At 51.2% G+C, this 21,056-nt stretch overlaps 2 protein-coding genes across 2 annotated transcripts in view; one reads left to right on the top strand and one right to left on the bottom strand.

Moving 5' to 3' along the window:
* Positions 1-16,120, top strand: part of LOC127321248 (uncharacterized) — a 30,164-nt gene extending 14,044 nt beyond the window's left edge. The window contains exon 13 of the mRNA XM_051350284.1: positions 15,473-16,120. Within this exon, the coding sequence (XP_051206244.1) occupies positions 15,473-15,691 (219 nt within the window). The 3' untranslated portion in view covers positions 15,692-16,120. The remainder of the gene's footprint in view (positions 1-15,472) is intronic.
* Positions 16,121-16,793: 673 nt separating this feature from the next.
* On the bottom strand, positions 16,794-19,442 carry LOC127321259 (protein TIFY 9). The gene is made up of 4 exons (XM_051350291.2): positions 19,028-19,442; positions 18,086-18,176; positions 17,920-17,977; positions 16,794-17,170 (listed from the first exon to the last, which is right to left on the bottom strand). Exons 1-4 carry the CDS (start codon positions 19,304-19,306, stop codon positions 17,071-17,073), a joined length of 528 nt encoding a protein of 175 aa, XP_051206251.1. The 5' UTR covers positions 19,307-19,442; the 3' UTR covers positions 16,794-17,070.
* Positions 19,443-21,056: the final 1,614 nt, after the last annotated feature.

The raw sequence follows: 21,056 nt of genomic DNA, 5'->3' as shown, positions 1-21,056 counted from the left end.
TGCGATCTGGGCCGGACTTCTTCCTTCACGATCAACGGCAATCGGGCCGCCCGATGGGCCACATGCCTCATCACCGTCGTGGGCCACCCGGGCTTGCCGGATCTAGGCACCTTGTCGATGGTACACCCATGAAGTATACCCACAACGGTAGCCCCCGAGTTCTCCGAGTTTCCCCTGAGTCTCCGTCTTCTCGGTCCATCATGATCTCCGGCAAACGTTGGTACCGCGGAGAAACTTGAAGAGCTCCAACTTTGCATTTTCTTCTTTTTCCAACTTATAGCCGGAAAATGCTCCCATCCCGAGGGACTTCATCCATCGACGTTCCAAAGAACATTTCCGGGTTACTCCCTGCTTGAACGAAAGCCAATCTTATCTTCACAGAATCACCCGGAATCTTAAAAGACTCTAACGGTTTCGGAAATCCTTCATCTTCAGATCATGCTTAACAACGGAAGTTCCGTATTTCCCGCGCACAACTTCCTCATTTCCCGCGCTAAAGTTTCGCAGATGCAAATCTTCAACCGGAATTTTCGGAGTGCATGGTTCAGTTACCACCACGGCGTTATACCGCATTTGACCTAAACACGTGTCATCCATCCAACGGCGCGACCGTTCGGTTTCCACCGTTGGATCCGGATCCCGAATCTCCGGCGCGGCCTATAAATACCCCGCGGCCGGTAAAAATTCATTCTTTCACCCCCTCTCACCACATCGTCTTCCTCCTCGCGCCGCGCCGCCGCCGTATCTTGATTCCGGCGAACTTCGCCGGTGAACTTCGAGTGCCGCCGAACCAAGGCTTCCCTCGCTCCAAGATTCTCACGTTTGAACGGGAAACTTGCTCCGCCGCCGATTCGTGGTCACGCGGGCCGATTTCCTTCAAGTTCGGCGACCTCATCTTCCGCCGGAGCTCGTCGCACCACCGCGCCATTAGCGGTAAGTACGCGGACTTGTAGAAGACAACCTAGTGTAGAAGATAGGCTTAGTGATCCGGGTACTCGGACACTTTGTATGGGTGCGGCGGAAGCATGCCACTCGAATCGTCACTTTGCCTTTGGTAGCTCTTCGAGTAGCCGGATCCCAACCAAATAGAACCCATATGCCCGGATCCTATATCATTCACCTTGCCACCGTATGTTTCCGAGCATCGGACTAGCTCAACCTTTTTCCGCATCTTCCAAAGACCGCTCCAAGCCGGATCCCTACCCTCCAAGAGCTCCAAGAAGAACTCGAGGGACAAGCTCGGATGGCAAGAAAGGTGCGGGAGGCGGAAAACAAGAGGGCGTCCAAGGCCCGGATCCGTGAAGGAGAACGAGGTCAATGGTGGCCTTGCGCAACCACCGACGTGGAGCTTAGAGAGCTCCGTAACGAGGGAATGATCTCCACACACCGGAGTTTCGTTCGTGACTCCGACGCCCCCAAGCCGAAGCGGAGAAGTTGTCATGACCAAGGCTTGGGTGGAACGCGGTCTTTCACTCCCTTGTTCGGAATTTTTCTCTCCATCCTCAACACCTACGGGCTCCAGCCCCACAACATTTGCCCCAATTCATACCTTCTCTTGTCCAACTTCGTGACTCTGCGAAGGACATCTTGGGATCCGGCCGGATGTCAAGTTGTGGCAATTCTTTTTCCGAGTGAAGAAAGAAACTAAGGACAAAGCAATGGTGAACTGCGGAAGCATGACGTTTATGCTCCGCCCTAATCGTATGTATCCTCCCCATGATTCACACGAGTCCGTCCGGTCTTTGGAACGCCGGATGGTTCTACGAGAAGAATGCTCCTGTTCCGGATGTCCACGAAGGCCTTCCCCGATTCGTCAACGAACCTCCGGAAGAACTTGCAAGGCGGAGCTTCGTCCCTCCACTCGCCACGACTCCAAGCTTGGAGAAAGCTGCGCGGAGAATCTCTGGCTAGTCCATGACGGACTTACCGGAGCCCGGCTTACACTTAGGCTGGTTTACCGGAGAATCCAGCCCCTTCGCTACAACGCGCGGTTGATGTGCGCTTACACCGGGCGGATGATCTTCTCCGGGTTACCCGCCATGATCTTCCTGGTGACTCTCTGAAAAGAAGATTCAAGACGCTGGTGAAGATTCCGAGGGGCCAACAGGTCCGGAATCGTTCAAGGATATCTACACGAACGATCGGTGTCCTCCGGTAAGCTTCGTTCTTTCCGTTGCTTCAAACTTCACAAGGATAACTCTAACTTCGTTCATTTTCCTTCCGGCTCAATACTTTGGCGGAGGACAACTTCCGCACCATAATTCGCGTCCCCGTTACCGGCGACACGGCGGAGGAGGCTCGGAAGACGACGAGGAGGAAGAGGACCGGGCACCCCGCAAGGCGGCCCCTCGACCTACAAAGCGTCCCCGCGCCAAGGCTTCCGGCTACGGCCGGAGCTAGCGGCGAGGCCTCCGCCAAGAAGCCAAAGACGACGAAACCACCTCCGCTTGACTCAAGGAAGGCGGAGCGTGCGCGTCTACGGATGCTCTCGACGGTGGCCGGGGCACACGCCCCATCATTCCCGGCGCCCGTGAGTTTCCGAGCATGATGCGATTTTTACTTAGCGAAATTATTTCTTGTCTAAACCCTTTCACTTGTTTGCAGGAATCCGAAAACCGCGCCACGCGGACCACCAGCCAGGAGCCCATCACGAAGTACATGAAGAAATCTCCTATTGTTGGTCCCTCTACTCCGATTCCACCCGGCGCTTCCCACCCTACTCCTCAACCGTCGCCTCCTCGAAGCTGACCCATCTCCCCCGCTGCCGCAAACACTCCACCGGAGATAATTCCGGTTAGCGGCGGGCACTGGAGGAAGAAGATCCCAAGGCCAAAAGCCCCGCCCAAGAAGAGGCGGAAACACAAGGCCAAGGAGATGCGGAAGTCACTTCCGAGAAGGCCGGAGAGGGTGCCGGCGACATAGTCGTTTCCGAAGAACTTCGGAGATCCGGCGGACACCACTTCCACCCCCAAGGCGTATGCCACCAAGTTTTTTAACAAGTCGATCGAGGCGGAGAAGTGGGAACTTGAACAAGACCTGCTCAACGCCATCTTGAACAACGCACAGGGAAGCCGGATTCCGAGGACATCGGAGATCCGGGACTTCAAGAAAAACATTGGCCGATTCTGCGATCAACTTATCTCGCAAGCAAAAGGTACTCCCAGAGCCCCCAAGCATGTAGGCGGAAACTCAAAAAGTAGTTAGCGCTTAAATGCTTAGAGAAAAATTACTTAGGAAAGTTTTTTAGAATGGACCAAAGAGCCCCCAAGCATTATGGCGGAAAAGTTCGGCAATGATGCTTTAAAAGAAACCACCGCTATAGGCGGAATTTTTACTCCCGCACTGTTTAAATTTTACAGAACAATGAAAGCGCCGCACTACGAGCCGCACAAGAACATTGCCTGCGGTCGCCGCGTTACTACGAGTCGGGCGGAAAATATCAGGACCACGAAGGATGAGAATGCGGAATCGGCTAAACAAGCGCGAGACGCCCAAGGTTGGTTTCCACCTTCTTCGTTATTAACCAAATTCGACTTCAAATTTGTCGTTAACGTATATTATTATAGGCGCATCCTCCTCCCTTGCAACGGCTTGATCGAACTTGAGAACTGCGCTCCTCGTACCAAGAATTGGAGACGAAGCTAAAGGAGGCGGAACTTAAGAGGAGCAGGCCGAAAGCAGTGGCGGAGAAAAACTCCGAGCATATCGGGGAGAAGGGCGAAATGGAGCTGAAAAGAATGCCGACGGCGAGACCATCGTGAGGCGACAAAAGGAGCTCAACGGACTCCGGAAATTCATGGAGACAATGGAGCAAAGATCGGGACTTGCTCAATGAGAACATCTTGGGTATGATATCGGAACCTTGTCAAGATATTTGCTCCGATTCTTTTTTACTTTGCGCTCAAATTGCATGCCTATATCCCGATTATCTTTTTATGTAGAGCCGCTTGGGTACCCTAACGAGCGCGGAATTTGTTCCCACGAGACGATCTTCTCGCAACTCGCGGGTGATGACCGCAAGGATCTCATCTCCGCCTCCCGCAAAATATGCCATAATTTGAACATCAAAAGGAGCCGCACTTGTGACGTGCGCAAGCTTATTGGTAAGATGGACGTTCTGCCGAGTGGTGATTGATCTACAAGCATCTTCGGCCGAGGCGCAGTGCAATGGCCTTGACCATGTGCCTAGCACATACTCCGGGTCTTGATCTTGATGAAGTGACCACGGGCGTTCCTCCGGATGCGGACGTCGGCGAGTGCTGGATGCGATGAGCGGCTACGACACCCGCATCGCGCGCAGGATCCGGCACGAGGAATTCTACGACAAGGTCGTCCTCGGCCGACGAGGCCTTAGAAGCGGAATTTTTGAAGGATCTCGACGCCCGAGCGCGACTGCGGAATCCGGAGCCGAGTTTACCTGGACCAGCTCCAAGGATGCGCCCCAAGAAGAACCCAAGACCAAGACCGCCGCTTCCGAAGAAAAGGAAAGTGAAGAAGACGTATCTTCTCCGGCCGAAGGCGCCAAGGAACAAGATCCAGAGGGCAAAACTTCTCCGGCTAAGGGGGAGTGAGAACTTTTATTCTGCGGGAAAAGCAATGCATCATTTTGGCCCCGGCGAGGGTTTGTAATAAGACTTTAAATTCTTAAGTAGCTAGGAACGAAACAATTATGCATGGGCGGAAACACTTATCCTGCTATCCGTTAAATATTGTGTGCATGTTTCGTTTTATGTCGGAAAGCAAGTGTCGACTTCGTTATTTTCCGGCTTACTCGCTTGACCTTCCACGAGCCGGAAAACCTTAGCCGGAAACGCTCGCCGGCGGCGACGAAGCCCAATGGCGATCCGTCCATAACCGTGGAAACAAGCCCCCAGGCATAGGTGCCGAAATCGCTACTAGGAATCCACGAGTTCGCAACGATAACAACTTTATCGGAAAACTTAAGCTTACGTCCTAAAGGACGATTTTGAAAATCACAACTTTCATACACGCCTAGGCGGAAAAAATCCAGCTCTGCGGTTTTAGTTGGAAAAAACATACACGATCTAAAATGAACAAGTAAAGGAGGTAAAAGACTCAAAAGAGTGAACCGAAGCTTTATTTCATTGATCATGTATAACTATTACGAGTTTAGAACTCGGAAAATATATGCTAAGTGTAGAAAGGACGTAGGCGTGCGATATTCCAAGGGCGATCTGTTTCATCGTAGATGTCATCCGGATCCTCACGCTTGCGTTTCAGGTGCCGATTAGCGAGTCTATCCCTTAACTCGCGGAAATCGACAAGGTAGTACGACCCGTTGTGAAGCACTTTGCTAACGACGAAGGGTCCTTCCCATGGAGATTGCGGCTTATGGTCTTTCACTCGTCGAAGGCGGAGGACCAGGTCTCCTGCCATAAAGGAGCGTTTCCGAACTCGACGACCGTGATAACGTCGGAGCTTTTGTCGATAGATGGCGGATCTACGATCTCGCTAAGTTCCGAGCTTCCTCGATCGGTCCACAGATAGCTGTCTTGCCTCGTCACTGTTTCTTCATTGTAGGCGGAAACTCGCGGTGAATCGTGGATGATGTCGGAGGGAAGTACGGCTTCGGATCCGTATACCAGAAAAAAGGGGTAAACCCCGTTGATACGTTAGGGGTAGTTCGTAAACTCCACGAAACGACCTCCAACTCATCGGCCCAAGCTCCGCTGCTCGTCGCAGCGGTCCTTCAAGGCGTGGTTTAATTCCCGATAATATTAGGCCGTTAGCCCTTTCAACCCGACCATTGGGTGTGGATGAGCCACGGATGCGAGGTCCAGCCGTATCCCCATTGTCTCACAATAATCCCTCAATTCTCCTTGAGCAAAGTTCGTGCCATTATCTGTGATTATCTTTGTGCGGGATGCCGAATCTCATCACGAGGCTGCAGACGAATTTTAGTGCCGTAGCACCGTCGGCTTTTCTCACCGGCTTAGCCTCGATCCATTTGCCGAACTTGTCAACGGCGACCAGGAGGTACTCAAAACCGCCGGGAGATGATTTTTAACTTACCAACCATATCAAGCCCCTGCACCGCAAATGGCCAGGTGATAGGTATGGTCTTCACTCTTGGGCTGGAGCGTTTGGTTGAGTAGCGTAGTACCGACAACCTCGGCAGGTCTTGACTATTTTATCGAGCGTCTTCTTTAGTTTGTAAGCCAATAGAAACCTAACCGAAAAGCTTTTGCAACGAGTGATGCGGGAGCGGCGTGATGCCCGCGGTCCCCGCGTGGATCTCTCTCGAGGATTTCAATGCCATCTTGATTGGAGACGCATGTAAGAAATACCCCTGCCGCACTTCGTTTGTAGAGCTGTCCATCAACTATTGTGTAGGTTCGTGCTCGCCCGACGATTCGTCGTGCGAGGACCTCGTCCTCTGGCAACTTCGATCGATGAGGTAGTCCGGAAAGGTCGGGTCCAGGCCGGAATGATAGCCATCACTTCCCTAGCCGAGACACCGCCACCTGGGGGTTTTCCGGGTTAGCGCCCTTAATCGAGGGTATCCGGAGATGCTCCAGAAAATGCCGGGCGGAATTGGTTTCTGCCGGATCCGAGCTTGGATAGCATGTCCGCTTTGTGTTATCGTCTCTCCCGACGTACTTGACTTCGTATCCGAGGAAGCTCTTGGCAATCTCGTCAACTTCGTCTCTGTAGGCCGCCATGACGGAATTTACGGCGTTCCGGGTTCCGGCTACTTGTTGTGCCACCAGTCGGAATCTCCACAAGATATGATGTGCTTGATCCCTATTTCCTTAGCGATGCGCAGCACCGTGTAGTAGAGCCTCATATTCCGCCATGTTGTTGGTAGCTTCGAAGTGGATCTGCGAACATACCGCAATTCTTCTCGGTAGGGGACTTCGGGGTGACTCCGGCTCCACGAGCCTTGATGCCGCTTGGATCCGTCGAAGTGCATGACCCATGTTTCTCGGTTCCGGCTCCGAGACTTGCATCCGGAGCTTCGTCCAATCTGCAACGAAATGCGCGTAACACGAGATTTTACCGCAGTCCTTGGCTTGTAAGCGATGTCGAAGGCGGATAATTCGATGCCCCATTTAGCCGTACGTCTGTTGCGTCGGCGTTGTTGAGAATTGTTGACGGCGGAGCCTTGCTCACGGCATTCTTTGGATGCTCTTGGAAATAATGCCTCAACTTCCGTGCCTAGGAACACGCCATAAGCTAGCTTCCGAAAGTGAGGATATCTCTGTTTTGATTCCGTCGACACCTCGTGATGTAGTAGACAGTCTACGGACGTCATATTCATGACCTTCTTCCTTTCGCTCCACCACGATGACGAGGCCGACGACTTTGTTGGTAGCTGCCGTGTAAAGGAGCATTGGCTCTGACTCTGCTGGAGCTGCCAAGATAGGAGGGGAAGTAAGTATTTCCTTCAACCCTCGAAGAGGCTGCATCAATTTGCGTCGTCCCAGACAAATTTGTCTGCTTTTCTTCAGCTTATCTGCAGAGGTAGTGCCTTCTCGCCAAGACGGCCGACAAACCCATGCGATTGCTTTGCAACACAACCGGTTAGTCGTTGCACATCTTTGAGACAAGTTGGCCTTTTGATGCACGGGATTGCCTTGATCTTTTCCGGGTTAACCTCAATGCCTCTGTGAGAGACTATGAAGCCAAGGAGTTTTCCTGGCACGCCAAAGACGCACTTCGGCGGATTCAACATCATCTTGTACTGCGGAGGTTGTCGAAGGTTTCTGTGAGATCGGCCGATCAAGTCGGATCCTTTCCGGGTCATGACCGCGATGTCGTCGACGTAAGCGTGCACGTTCGGCCAATTTGGTCCTTCGGGCACCGCCGCATCGTACGTTGGTAAGTAGCACTGCATTTTTCAAACCAAAAGGCATAGTAACATAGCGGTAAGTACCAAAGGGGGTAATGAATGAAGTCGCCTTTTGGTCGGATTCCTTCATCGGATACGATGATACCGGAATACGCATCAAGAAAACACGAAGTTCCGCCCCGCCGTCGAATCAATGACTTGGTCAATGCGCGGCAAGGGGAACGGATCCTTCGGGCAATGTTTGTTCAAGCCGAGTAATCGATGCACATTCTTAGTATTTCGGTGTTCTTTTTGGGTACAAGGACGGGATTCGCGACCCAATCGGTATGGATAACTTCTATTACAAAACCTGCTTCTAGTAACTTTGCTAGTTCCATTCCTATGGCGCGGCGCTTCTTATCTCCAAAGCGTCGCATAGCTTGCTTCACCGGTTTGGCCCCGGATTTATGTTGAGGTAGTGCTCGGCGAGTTCCCTAGGTACTCGGACATGTCGAAGGTTGCCATGCGAAGATATCCATGTTAACGCGGAGGAACTCGACGAGCGCTTTCCTATTTGGGGTCCATGTTGGCTCCGATGAAACCTGCTTGGAAGAGTCACCCGGGATGAGGTCGTGCTTCTTGGTTTCTATCGCGGGCTTGAAGGAGGTTTTACGCTCGGAGATTTGCTTCTTGGTGGTCCGCATCTCGGTCGGATCCACCGCGGCTCTGTAGCCTTTCGGCTCTTCTCCGGATATCACGAGACTGCGAAGGCGGCTTCGCCTAACTCGCACTCATGAGCTTTTTGTAGTCTCCTGGGATACGGTAATCATACCTTTAGGACCGGAATCTTGAGCTTGTTGTAGATGTAGCACGCTCTTGCGTGGAACTTGTGGTAGGTGGGCTCGCCGAAGATGACGTGGTAGGAGCTCTTGAAGGGCACAACTTCAAACGTGATCTTCTCTTCGCGGAAATTATGAACATCGCCAAAAGCCACGGGAAGTGTGATGTCGCCGAGGGAGTTCGCCTTCTTACCGGAACCACGCCATGAAACTCGGTGGTCTTTGTGTTTGAGCTGTTCCTTGGTGAGGTTCATCCGCTCTAGAGTCTCGGTACATGATGTTCGGGCTAGCTCCACCATCCATGAGGCACTTGGAGAAGTCATACCCATCGATGCGGGGACTTACAACCAAGGCGTAGCATTCCTTCGGCACAATTGCGGGATGATCCTTCCGATCAAATGTGCACGGGATTTCCGACCACCGACGTGCGGCACACGGGAACTATGGCGTTCGGGATCCGGGTAGCCGACTTGGAGGCGCGTCTTGTTGGGGTTCCGAGGAAAGTGTGGTAAGCCCCCACGCTCTTTTTGTCGAATGGGTTGGATTTTCCTGCGGATCCCGCCTTGGGATCCGGCGAGTTATCATCCTCATCCATCGCCTCGGAACTATCGTCCTCCTTGTCCTTGTTCTTGCCCTTGCCACCTTTTCCGCGAGGGCGGTGCTTCCGGCGCGCTTGTATCCGGCCTCGGGTCGTTCTTTAGATCATTGACCCACTTGCGGTTGCGGTTGGTATGAGTGGACTTCCCCGTAACAGGATCCGAGATGGGCCGGGCGGGCATGTCTCTGTACTCCTCATAGGTTTGCGGTGCGCGGGATCCGGCAGCGGTGACCTCGGAGGTATCTTTGCCGACCCCTGCCGGCTCCGCCTCCGCGTCCCGCGTCCTCTTCCGCCTCCTGGACCTCCGCGTTGAAACGCCATGGCGACCATCTCGGATCCGCCACTCTTACGGTCATCGGGTTCTTGCGCTTATGGCTGCTGCTGCCGCCGTTGTCACGGTTCTTCTTTTGTTGGTGCGGGGGATTGCCGTGGGCTGCGAGATCACCGCCCGCGTCGTCGTCGGCGGCGGTGTGATCGCTAGCGATGGTGATCATGTCATCCAACGTCGGTTGATTTGCATTGACCATGCGGGTTAGCTTGTGTCGCGACAATCCTCCTCGCTGCAAGCCCCCAATGAAGGCGTGCATTGCGTGCGGTTGTCAACGTTCTCGCACTCGTTTACGCATGCCAACCATCGGGTGAGGAAATTCCTTGATGTTTCGCCCTTCTTACGGATGCAAGCACGTAGGTCGCTTGTTGTGGCGGTCGCTTGTAGGTGCCCTGAAGTGTTTCTCAAAAGCGTTCTTCAGTCGAACCAAAGAAAAGATGGAGTTCTTCTCGAGGTCGCCGAGCGTATCCGGGCTGGACCTACAAGGTACAAGCGGAGCATGCGGCGGCGATGTTAGGGGTTCCTCCGGCGAAGGTTACTGACATTGTAGTAATCCTCAATCCAGGTATCCGGCCTTTCGGTGCCATCATAATGCTTCGATTTCCCGGGTAGCTTGAGGTTCATCCTTGGCTTTGGTTCCTCTCGAATCATCTGCCAAAGCACTTCGGACCAATGTAGTCGGTTACGTACTCGTTAAGGCGGTCCCGCGCGTCGCGCGAGCCGTGGCGAGAGACTTGGAGCGAGAGCGAGATCTCCGGCCATTGCCTCCGCCTCCACCTCCGCCGCCACCGCTAGGTGGTGGTGAGGAGACTGCGAGGTGGGCGGTCCGACTTCTTGCTTCCGCCATCCGAATCTCCTCGGCCTTCCCGGTGCGACTCCGGCTCTGTGGCTGCCTTCGCCTTGGCGCTGGCTGCCCTGGTCGTTCCGGCGAGGCTCGGGTCACGGCTCCGACGAGGCTGCGGGTCCCGGCTCTGCGAGGTTACGGATCGCGGCTCCGACGAGGTTACGGATCGCGGTTCCGGCGAGGCTACGGACCGCGATCTTCATTCCGACTCCTCCCGGGCTCGGGCTCATGAACATTGTTACGATTCCGGCGAGGTTCCGGCGAGCGCTCCTGTTTCTCGTTTCTTGGCGCACGTTGTCGCGGATAACAAGCGCACCATGCCCTACGGGCCTGGTGTTTCCGGCTGGACTACGGCGGCGAGGGTCGCGGGTAACCGTTGGGTGGAGGTGAGGGGTTGCGGTATTTGTCTCTTCGGAGTACATCGCGTCCTTTCCCTTCCTTGGATCCGACGGAGGCGTACGTGACGGAACGGGGATCGGATTTGGGTGCTCCCTGGCCCTTCTTCGCGCTCCGACGATCCGGTGTGCGATTCATCGTCCTTCTGCGCGGTAGATACACGATTATCCGGATTGGATTCCAACTGCGCGAAGTATCTCGCCTTGTTCTGCTGCCGCATTCTTGAAGCGACAAGTGTGCGGAGATAGTTGATATCAACTTCTTCGTCCTTCTTCTTCAACAATTCCATGACTTTCGCATGTTGTCCTTTGGAGTTTCCAATGGTGGTGATCTGCGGGCGTGTTGAAGGGTATTCTGCGAGGCGGAATTGCTTCTCTAACAATTCGATCGGCCTCCGCTGCGCATAGGTCATCTTTACCTCCCACTCAGCCCTCATGCTCTTGACCTGCTCGAGTGTGGCAGCAATCTCGCGGTCTGTCTCTCGAAGTTTTCCGTCCAGTGCATGATCTGCCCTTCCTATCCTTAACGCAGCTTCGGTATCGGCGAGCCTCTTGGCCGTGGCCGCATTTCCTTTACGGCGGTCTCTAGGGCCTCCCGGATCTGCGGCGTCGCCCGGGGTTATAGGTGTGTTAAGAATCGCTCGCGCGGCCACCTCCTCTGGCGACAAGATTTCCTCAGGGAGAATCCCTTTGGGGTCGCACTCGAGACATTGGAGATCCTTGATGGGATGGTTGGGGGTCGATTGGCCGACTTGGTCTCCGGATCCGGTTGTCCAGGTCGCTGCTACCGTTGCGAGAACCTGCTTGGGCTGGGCGGAGTCGACTTCAGCTGATCGCCGTATCCGTACTCCTTATCTTGCGAACGAAGTCATCGGATTCCGTGGACGGGGTGTCGCCGGAAATTGGGCTCGATTGCCCAAAATCGACTCTTCAACCGGAGCTTCGCTTTCTCCGACAAGCCGAGCACGATCCGGATCTGCGCCGCTTTCCGGTGCCTCTACTGCTTTCAGGGACCAACTCCGTCTTCTTGAGGCGGTTCCGGCGGTATGGGCCAAGAAGTGTACGAAGTGGCACCTGCTTTTCTAACACAGGGAAACCCGGGCGGATGCATTGGTCTTCCACCTTTGTTTCTGCTCGGGGGCGGATTGGGTGGGCTTTGAAATTTCCGGATCCGAGGCGGAATCTTCCTTGGGAAGCTCCCGCATCTCGAGATCGGATCTTCGCGACGGCGTCCGGCTCTGCGGCGGTCGCGTCTGCGTTACTTACCAGTGGGTTTCCGTCGGAATCGACGGTTTCCCCGATGAAGATGTGAATGCCGCCAATTGGGACGATGGAGAGCTTGACGGGGTTTGTCCTAGCCGGAATCCAGCACTCATCCGGAGGGACGATCGGCAGATTTCCGGCGTAAAGGACGCGCCCCACAGCGATGGTGTCGTCGTAGCTTCCCATGGCGGAACCCTCCCGGTTCCGGCCTCCAGACGCCACAGGCCCCACGGTGGGCGCCAACTGTCGTTGTCTAATCGACGGTTCCCCGGAGGAGGGATCCTCACGAGGGGGAGAAGAAGTAGGGGCCATAGGGCGGAGTGCACACGGGACGGTGGTACGCGAGTTACCCAGCTTCGGAACACCTGCACGATGACAGGGCCTACTGCTGCTTGTCTGGAATTATCTGGGCGCTTTCGCGTTGTTACAATGAGTTGTGGTTGTGCCTCTAGGGCTCCCGGGATCCGGCTTATAAAGGCGCACGGATCTAGGGTTTACATGGAGAGTCCTAGCCGGATTACAAATAGCCTAGCTACGGTACAATATCTTGCCGTGCACGTCACGGATCCGCCTTCCATACACGTCGTACTGGATCCGGGTTCCTCATGGGCCTCCCTGGATCCGGGTCACTCCTAGGTCGGTACGGATCCGGCCTGCTGATCCTGGGCTGGACTTCTTCCTTCACGATCAACAGCAACTGGGCCGCCCCGATGGGCCACATGCCTCATCACCGTCTGTGGGCCACCCGGGCTTGCCGGATCTAGGCACTGTCGATGGTACACCCATGAAGTATACCCACAACAATGTGCTTCACACACACTGCTCTGTTTTGGTGCAACAATCTAAAGTGTCACATACAAGTATAAATAGGGGCACCAACCCTCCCATGTAACTAAGCTTGGTACACTTGAGATATCTAACAAAGCTTTACTAGTAGAAGGGTTTCTCCCAGAAGCTACCTACTAATTTAGAAGTTTAAACAAATTTGGGAAACGGGCTTGAGAAGCCATCCTAGAAGCCGAAAAGAAGTCCCAAGCTAGCTCCTTCTACCAGCCAACTACATTGACAAGATTATCCCTAACAATCTCCCCCTTAATCTTGTCATATCATCTATATCCCTTAATCCAGATCACCTGGATCTTGCACTTCATCTTGTGATGGCCTCAATCCGCCTCACACCGACTCTTTCACTTGACAATGGCATCAACCACCGACATTGACTTCACACCAACCATTCTAGTGACAACGGCATCACACCATAATGGTCGACCTCACACCGATGCCCTCTATGCCGATCATATCACACCGCCGCCTGTGCACACTCTCCAACAGTATCACACCTTTGGGCGTGCACATAGGCGGATCTAGCATCCCTCTTCCCTCATGCCCGGGCAGTCGCCCGGGCTTCCGGCCGGCCGACAGGCTTATTTTCGCCCCTATTTCATATGTATTTGATACAAAATTAGCACACTAAGCCTATTTGCCCAGGCTTCAAAATTTTCTTGGGTCCGCTTATGGGCGTGCACTTTCACCACCCATCTCACAAGAGTGCTGGCTCATTGTCGTCACTAAGAGTCTTCGCAAGGAATGCTTTGTTTTTCTTTTCCTGGACACTCAGGCATAATGTCCAAAATTAGGGCAGTTGTAGCACTTCACCTCAGACTTATCACAAACACGTCCGCGGCCACTGCCTTGACCTCCACCATGCCCTCGTCCTCGCGAGTCGCGACGAGTTCTCAGCCTCGTGGCTTGCCTTCCACTCTGCACACATCAGCAGCAAGTCCTCATCAACATCAACACTTCCTCGTAGGTTCGCTTCTCGTGTGCTTTCAGTCGCCCAATGGCCTCTTCCATCGTCATGGTCTTGATATCACCAAATTGTTCTATGGTCGAAGCAATCTGGAGATACTTGTTGGGGACAGCGTGGAGAACTTCTTGACGGCATAAGTCTCCTCAAACTCCTCACCAAGTGCTCGGATCTGGTTGACGATGGTTGTCAACCGGGAGGCGAAGTTCGACTCCTTCATGCAGGCTCTTGAACTCCGTCTTGAGGGTTTGTACCTTGGCTTCCTTCACACACTCAGCACCCATGTGCATAATCTTCAAGGCCTCCCAAGTCTCCTTCACTGTCTCCTTTCCGTACACCAAGAAGAGCATGTCCTCTGGTATTCCTTGGTAAATGGCAGAAAATGCAATTGATCCTTACTCTCCTATGTGGGCACCTTCGGATCTTTTGGCTCGACATCATCCCAAATTCTTTAGCACGCATGCATACTTCATCTTGATGGACCATGCCATTTAGTTTCTCTTTGTGAGCATAGGGTATCGAATGAAAACATTCTCTCCATCCTTCTCCATATCTCACTCTAGCTAACACGACCTTGGCTTTGATACCAATTGTAGGAGCTATGGTACTAGTTCTCACCCAGGACTCCCTCTCTAAAGAGATGTGCTTAACACACACTGCTCTGTTTTGATGTGCTTCACACACACTGCTCTGTTTTGATGTGCTTCACACACGTACACACACTAGGCTTCTACTAGCAGGAAGCTTTCTTAGATATTATCTCAAGTGTACCAAGCTTAGTTACGTGGGAGGGGTGGTACCCCTATTTATACTTGTATATGACCCTTTAGATTGCTGCCATGTGGCACAATCCAATCCCGACACCATACTTCTAGAATACTCTACAAACTCTAGATATTTCACACTACTAAATATCCTACTCTAGAAATTCCTAATTCTAGAATTCTCCCTACTAGATACTTCATGACTAAGCTTCTACTAGCCAACTACATTGACAAGATTACTCCTAACAGCAAGTTCCAAAACAGTAGGGCGAGTAGTTCCCAAATAGGTAAATGGCATCTTTCCCATAGTACATCCAAAAAATATCTGCAAGGCTAGTTGAGTAGAAGGTGTCAATATTGATCGGCACAAGACAAGATTCGTGAAAATTAACCTTTAACCCAGTGGCCTCTTGAAATTGTAACAAATTGTCTTCAATGACAGCGAGATGCTCAAAGCTAGCTTCCATAAACAACAGTGTATCATCAGCATATTGAACTATGGAAATTCTTGATTCTCAATAATCACGGGAGGAACCAGCTTGCCTTGTACCCAAAGGTTATTCACCATAAAATTGTTTTGGGTACGATTTATTAACTTTGGCCTATAAATCAGGAGATATTCTAATAGGTAGTCACTTATGGAGGAATAGGTGATCCTGAACCAAAGCATTGTATCCTGTAACAATAACTAGGTCTTTACCTCACAAAAGTATTACCCGCCTTGGTAGAAATATACTGCAGCCATGCTGCTAGTATTTTATCTATTCTCGACAGTGATAATTCTAATGCTCTACGCTGTACTGATGCTGGTTTACGCCATGGTGGTACCGATGCTGTTTTAGGTATTTATCCCACTACAAGCGTACCTGAAGGTTCTCAAATTAATTGAGCGTGTTCAGCACGGAAAAAAGGAGCATGGTTATGAACCAAAAAGTGATGGAAATATCGATTATCAAAATTTATATCAAGGTTCATCAGCTGAAATAAGAAATCTCTTCACACTGGTTGTCTTTGACACGATATACCCCCCGAACCTGGAGAAAGAAGATGGCAGCTCTTGAAGATGAGACTTCGTGGACAGGATAAACAATTCAGGGCCTCATAAGGGACTCGTGCTGCCTGCAGCTTATGCTCTGAACCTTAGGATGGCTTGCTTCAGATGAGCTTCTGGAGCTTTTCAAGCTTGAGCCGGAACAGCAGGTCTTATTGCTGCATCTGATAGGGATAAACTCAGCTTCCATGAACAGGGTGGGTCATGGAAGCTGTGTTAATCAATCGCCATATGGTGCACACATTGCTGCCACATGGCAAAAGCTCAGCCTTTTCTGGGCGCGTCTCTTTCTTCCCAGATTATCCCAAGTCAACATTTATTTGTGAACTGTTTGAAATGCTATTTAATTATTATTCATCTAATTTCAACTGATTTTCTGAACTGTATTTTATCCCGAAGGGGAGTTGGTGCAAAAGCTGTGTGCTCTTGGTTTCCTGAACACGTTGTTTGTATGCCATGCTGTACGGTTCCATTTATTTGTAGCGTCACTTTTGACTTGTGAGTGCTCTTTCGGTGATTATTTGATGGATATCAATGTGTTCCGCATGGGTTTTAAAGTTTGGCACCCAATGGAGACTGTTTTCATGGGGATACTTTCACCCCTGGGCGCGTAATCAGTTACGTATGAACTTGCTTGGACTGGTACTTGTCTCAGTCGTCAATAGCGATAGCTCATCGTGTCGACTGATTGTTTCCTTCCTTTGAGTTACGTATACAAAGAGGCCGGATATCGACCAGGCACGTGATTATATAGAGTTAGTTGCGTACGTAGGACTTGCTCAGAATGCAATGAACGAGTCCCCCACACACTCACCCACCCCAGGACACATAATGCGCTTAGTCACGAGCTTACGAAACCACCGCGCGCGCTTAACACAAGAGGACTAGTTAGTCAGTCTCCGCCCTCTTGCCGGGTATTCTTCCACGAAGCAAGGGAGAACAGTGCACATCTCAAAGATTGATATAGGATGGCTTAACCTGTTTTGCTAGATCGACTGAAAATTAATTCAGGCTAGGTTGACTCTAGTACCGTTAGATTTGCTTCGTGATTTGCACACATGAGAATTGTAGTCGTGTGTATTCTCCATAGCGCTCAACGGGACACCGAGACAAACCAGGAGGAAGAACATATATACGTGTGCATACATAGGGATTGCGCCCAACAAATGGTAAATTACAGTGTTACGTACGCTGTACGTATACATCCGTACGCACATCTAGCTATCTACGTAATTAATTCTATAGGTACCGGTAGTCCAATACAATATTGGTTGAATATACACTGGTAATCACCAGAACGATTAGTGGAGTAATAATCGGTAATCAAGAGCACCAAATGAACATTTTCATTGATTTATATATATATATAGCTATGATTATCTAAGCCAGTTAGGCTGCTTCCGCTTCCTTCTTCACACGGAGAGACTTGCTGTTGCTGCCGCTGGTGGTGCCGGGCCTTCCCAACTGATACGGACCCATGCGAGTCAATCTGCACGTTTAACAAACAACACACATGAGTTAACTAGCTGCTGATTAGCAATAATTAAGGACGATGACTATCAGTATACCAAGCCACACCTACTATGAGTAGTTAGGTGGCCAATAAGCTAGGTCAACACGCACAACCAGTCCAAAAGATTTGGAAAATAAACACGTAGGGCAACTACAGCTTTCGACTATTGTTTTTGACCAGACCAGCCAATATGATCCCAGCGAGCAGATAAAGGCAAATATGAGACGTCTATGCATACACACACGATCAAACCAAATCCTCCTTTGCTCGATCTGGGTCAGCAGATCACTTGCAGTATTTGATTTGGTAGGTGTCGGTCCATGAATCGAACCGGTCGTCGATCTCGAGACGTCGCTCTCGATCATATATGTATGCGATGTGCTTGCTTGCTTACTACCACTGTCCAAGTGTCCATGGCAACAAAAACGTGGTCCGATCCATCGACATCGGTCAAGGACCCACACGGTTTCAACAGTTTTTCTTCATGCATGTGGAATTTTCAAAGAGAGACAGCACAAAAGTAAAGAGGACGTACGTACGTACTTGGTGAGGAAAAGAGAGAGCAAATAAACTAGTTCTGTTTGCTTTTCTCTGTACTACTAATAGTATGCAGTAGCTTGCACGTAATTAAAAGCTTACGGCTTAGTTTACCCATAGCAATACTTGTAAAACAAGAATGCAATTAGACGAAAAGTAGGTTTAACATACTACATGATTGTATTTACCTCTCTTTACGCTTGGCGAGGAACTGGTGCAACGATTTTGTTCTTGCCAGCGGTATGTCTGCAGGGAATAAGGAATATAAGCAACAACTTCACACAAATGGTCTAGTGAACTGCTTCATACTTCTTTTAATCTCATGTTTGTTCATGTTGAGTTATTATTACAAACCTTTGGCAGAATTGGCAACGAGTGTAGTGTTGCCAAGGTCACCCCTTTTAGCCGTCGTTACCTCCCTTGCCATCCGCATTATAGCTTCTGCCTGTCAAAACATTTGGTAAAAGGTCAAGGAAAATATCAGAATATGTATTAATTAGGTCAATTTACACGTGTATTTTTTTTGTACACATGTGTTATGTCTCTCGAATTGAAAAAGTATGGAAGTTCTTTAGTTTGATACAAGACGTAGAACTTCCCTAGACATGCTGATAGCCTCACAGTGGTATTTATAAATCTAACATTTCAAAATACTTTTATGTACACTACCAGTAATATATATAGTTCTAAAAAAATCAGCTACTCTTGCATATCTAGGGAGTACTTAACATATCGTATGCAGGGCTATATATAATCAGTAGATTACCATTTTTAAGTTCTATGAGGTTTCGCTTAAATGTTAGTCGCTTTTGCAAGCTTTGGCACAACCATCTCATCCCGGCCTCACTCATACTCCAATTTTGGGTGACTAAGATTTCGACGAGTTTTAGGTATCGATGGGGTAAATTACTGTACATACACAGCGTACGTAAATTCTAGGATATGGAAAGGAAAAAAAAATCGTAAGTTAAGCTCATGACGCCCGCATGAATGCACACGAATCTGATCGAGCAGGAAAATCAAACCGAACCTAGAGCATGTAATGATAACATCTGAATCGGTAACCATGGCAGCAAGCTGTATCATCAACCACGCAAGTAGACAGCTAAAACATTGGCTGCTAGCTACCTATTTGTGTATGAGCTGTACTATGCCACAGACTTACGTGCTTAATCAGCGAAGGCCTAAGCTGAACCACTATAATCAACTAAGAGATAAGCTAATGAACTTCAGCAGAATTCCTCAAAAACAAAAAAAGGACATTCAGCAGAGGTACGTGAGGAGATGATGAATTACCTTTTGGTGGGAGACGTCGAAGATGGCGACGGAGCCGTTGTAGAAGACCGTCATGGGACTGGGAGCCGCGGGCGGCGCTTCTTCCGCCGTCACCGGTGGGCGCGCCACGACGACGCGGCGTAGGAGCTGGGGGTCTATCCTCGCAATCGCGCTCGTCTCCATGCCCCGGATGGAGGAGGAGGAGGCGGCGCTGGTCTTGCCGTGGTGCTCGGCGAGGCCGGCGGCGTTGGCGCGGAGGCCGAGGAAGTCGAGCTCCACCGGAGGCGCTCTGGACGACATGGTTGGTAAGGTAGAGTAGAGAGTAGGAGCTTAGAGTCTAAGAGGTTGTGTTGGATCGGGAGTTGTAGGTGAAGGCGAGCAGGGTGTGTATATAAAAGGAAGAAGGAGAGCATGGGAGGCTAGGACTCATGTCGTCGTCTCCCTCCGTGAGTCTCGTTGCTCGGCAGCGCAGGTCGGAACGCGCGAAAGTGCGGAAAAATCGCTGGCGATCGACGGGAAAGGGACCGACCCACCCCTCCGTCTCCGTCGACCCTGATTCAATCAATAATTAAACGAGAATAGTGAGATGGATCGTCCACTGATCAGCTGCCGCGTGTGGTGCATGCCAACGGATTCCGAACAACTCCTGCTAATCAGCGACGAGTGACGTTCAGGATTAAAAACTAACGACGAGTGGAGTGGGAATGGGCGGACGCGGAGGAGGCGTGTTCGGAGCACGCGTCCGATGGGACGGGCATGGAATTAAGCCACGAGCGGAAAGAAACTTGATGGGTTGCTTCCTCCGCGAGCAACCGCCCACGCCGGTGCCCGGTTTGAGCCGACAGCGTGAGCTCGGCGACCTCGACGCCCACTCTCCTTTTCTTCAACCTTTTGACGAGCTAGTGGTTAATTTGCGACTGGTTCTACGCTACCATCGGCGTTCGGTTTAATTCATCGGCCTTGTCTCAGCAGCTAGCTTCATTTGACACGTCGTTTTAGTCTGCGCACGCGATCCTCGAGCCCTGCTGTTCGGGAAAGAGACAAAGGAAAGCGAGCGAGGCGCCAAACTGAGCCAACAAGGAAAAACACATCTGCCGTATCTCCGTGATTCTGTATACTAGCTTGTTTGAATATATAGCTAGTTTTTAGAGAACTGTTTTTTCATATAAGCGCGTTTCAAGGTCTAACTGACTAAAAAAAAAGGGAAACTGCTGGGCGTCCCCCGGGGGATCTGATTTCCCAGCCCCCGGGTCCCTAGCCGTCGGATTAACCATTTTAACGGTTAGATTTGCATGTAGCAAAAAAAACACCTCCGGCAGCAAAAAATCACCCCCGGCAGCAAATGACTGAAGCAAAAAACGGTTCGTTCAGAAAAGAAAAGAAAAAGGCTGTGCTCGCCGGAGACCTCGCCGGAAACCTCGTAGCAAAAACATTATGCGATTGTAGCAAAAAATCGTGCTATTTGTAGCAAAAATGGATATCGACAGGGAACTCGTCGGAGAACTCACCGGAGAATCACCGGAGATCCTAGTAGCAAACATATTTTGCAATTGTAGCAAAAAACATAAAAATGTTATAGCAAGAAAATTATTCATATGTTGCAAATCCTCGGAGACAACAACGAAGACCTCGCCTGCAGCCGGCATTAGCGTCGTCCAAGGTTGAAGTAACTCCATCTGACCAAAAGGCAGCAACTCCTGGAACCGCCGATAGCAAAGCTGTCCTGCGCCGGTAGCAAAAGGCTGGCCTCCGCCGGTAGCAATGCCGGAGGTCTAAATTAGCAAAACTGGCATCCGCCGGTAGCAACACAGAAGACCTAAGCCAGCAAACTCCCCGAGAAGCGCGGTGCCGGCGCATGGAGGTGCTTGGCTTGTACCACCAGCAGCACCTCCGCCTGAGATTGCCGAAGCTGCATGTGGTTCGCCCACCAAGGACATGGCGGTCGCACGCGGCGGGAGCCCACCAAGGACGCGGCGGCGACGCGCCGCAGGACCTCCATGACGCACGCAAGAGCTCCATGGCGCACGCATCGAGCTGCTGGGATGCGGCG

The sequence above is a fragment of the Lolium perenne genome, chromosome 2 (genome assembly GCF_019359855.2).
Source record: "Lolium perenne isolate Kyuss_39 chromosome 2, Kyuss_2.0, whole genome shotgun sequence".
Taxonomy (NCBI): Eukaryota; Viridiplantae; Streptophyta; class Magnoliopsida; order Poales; family Poaceae; genus Lolium; species Lolium perenne.
This window is presented reverse-complemented; position numbering and strand designations above follow the sequence as displayed.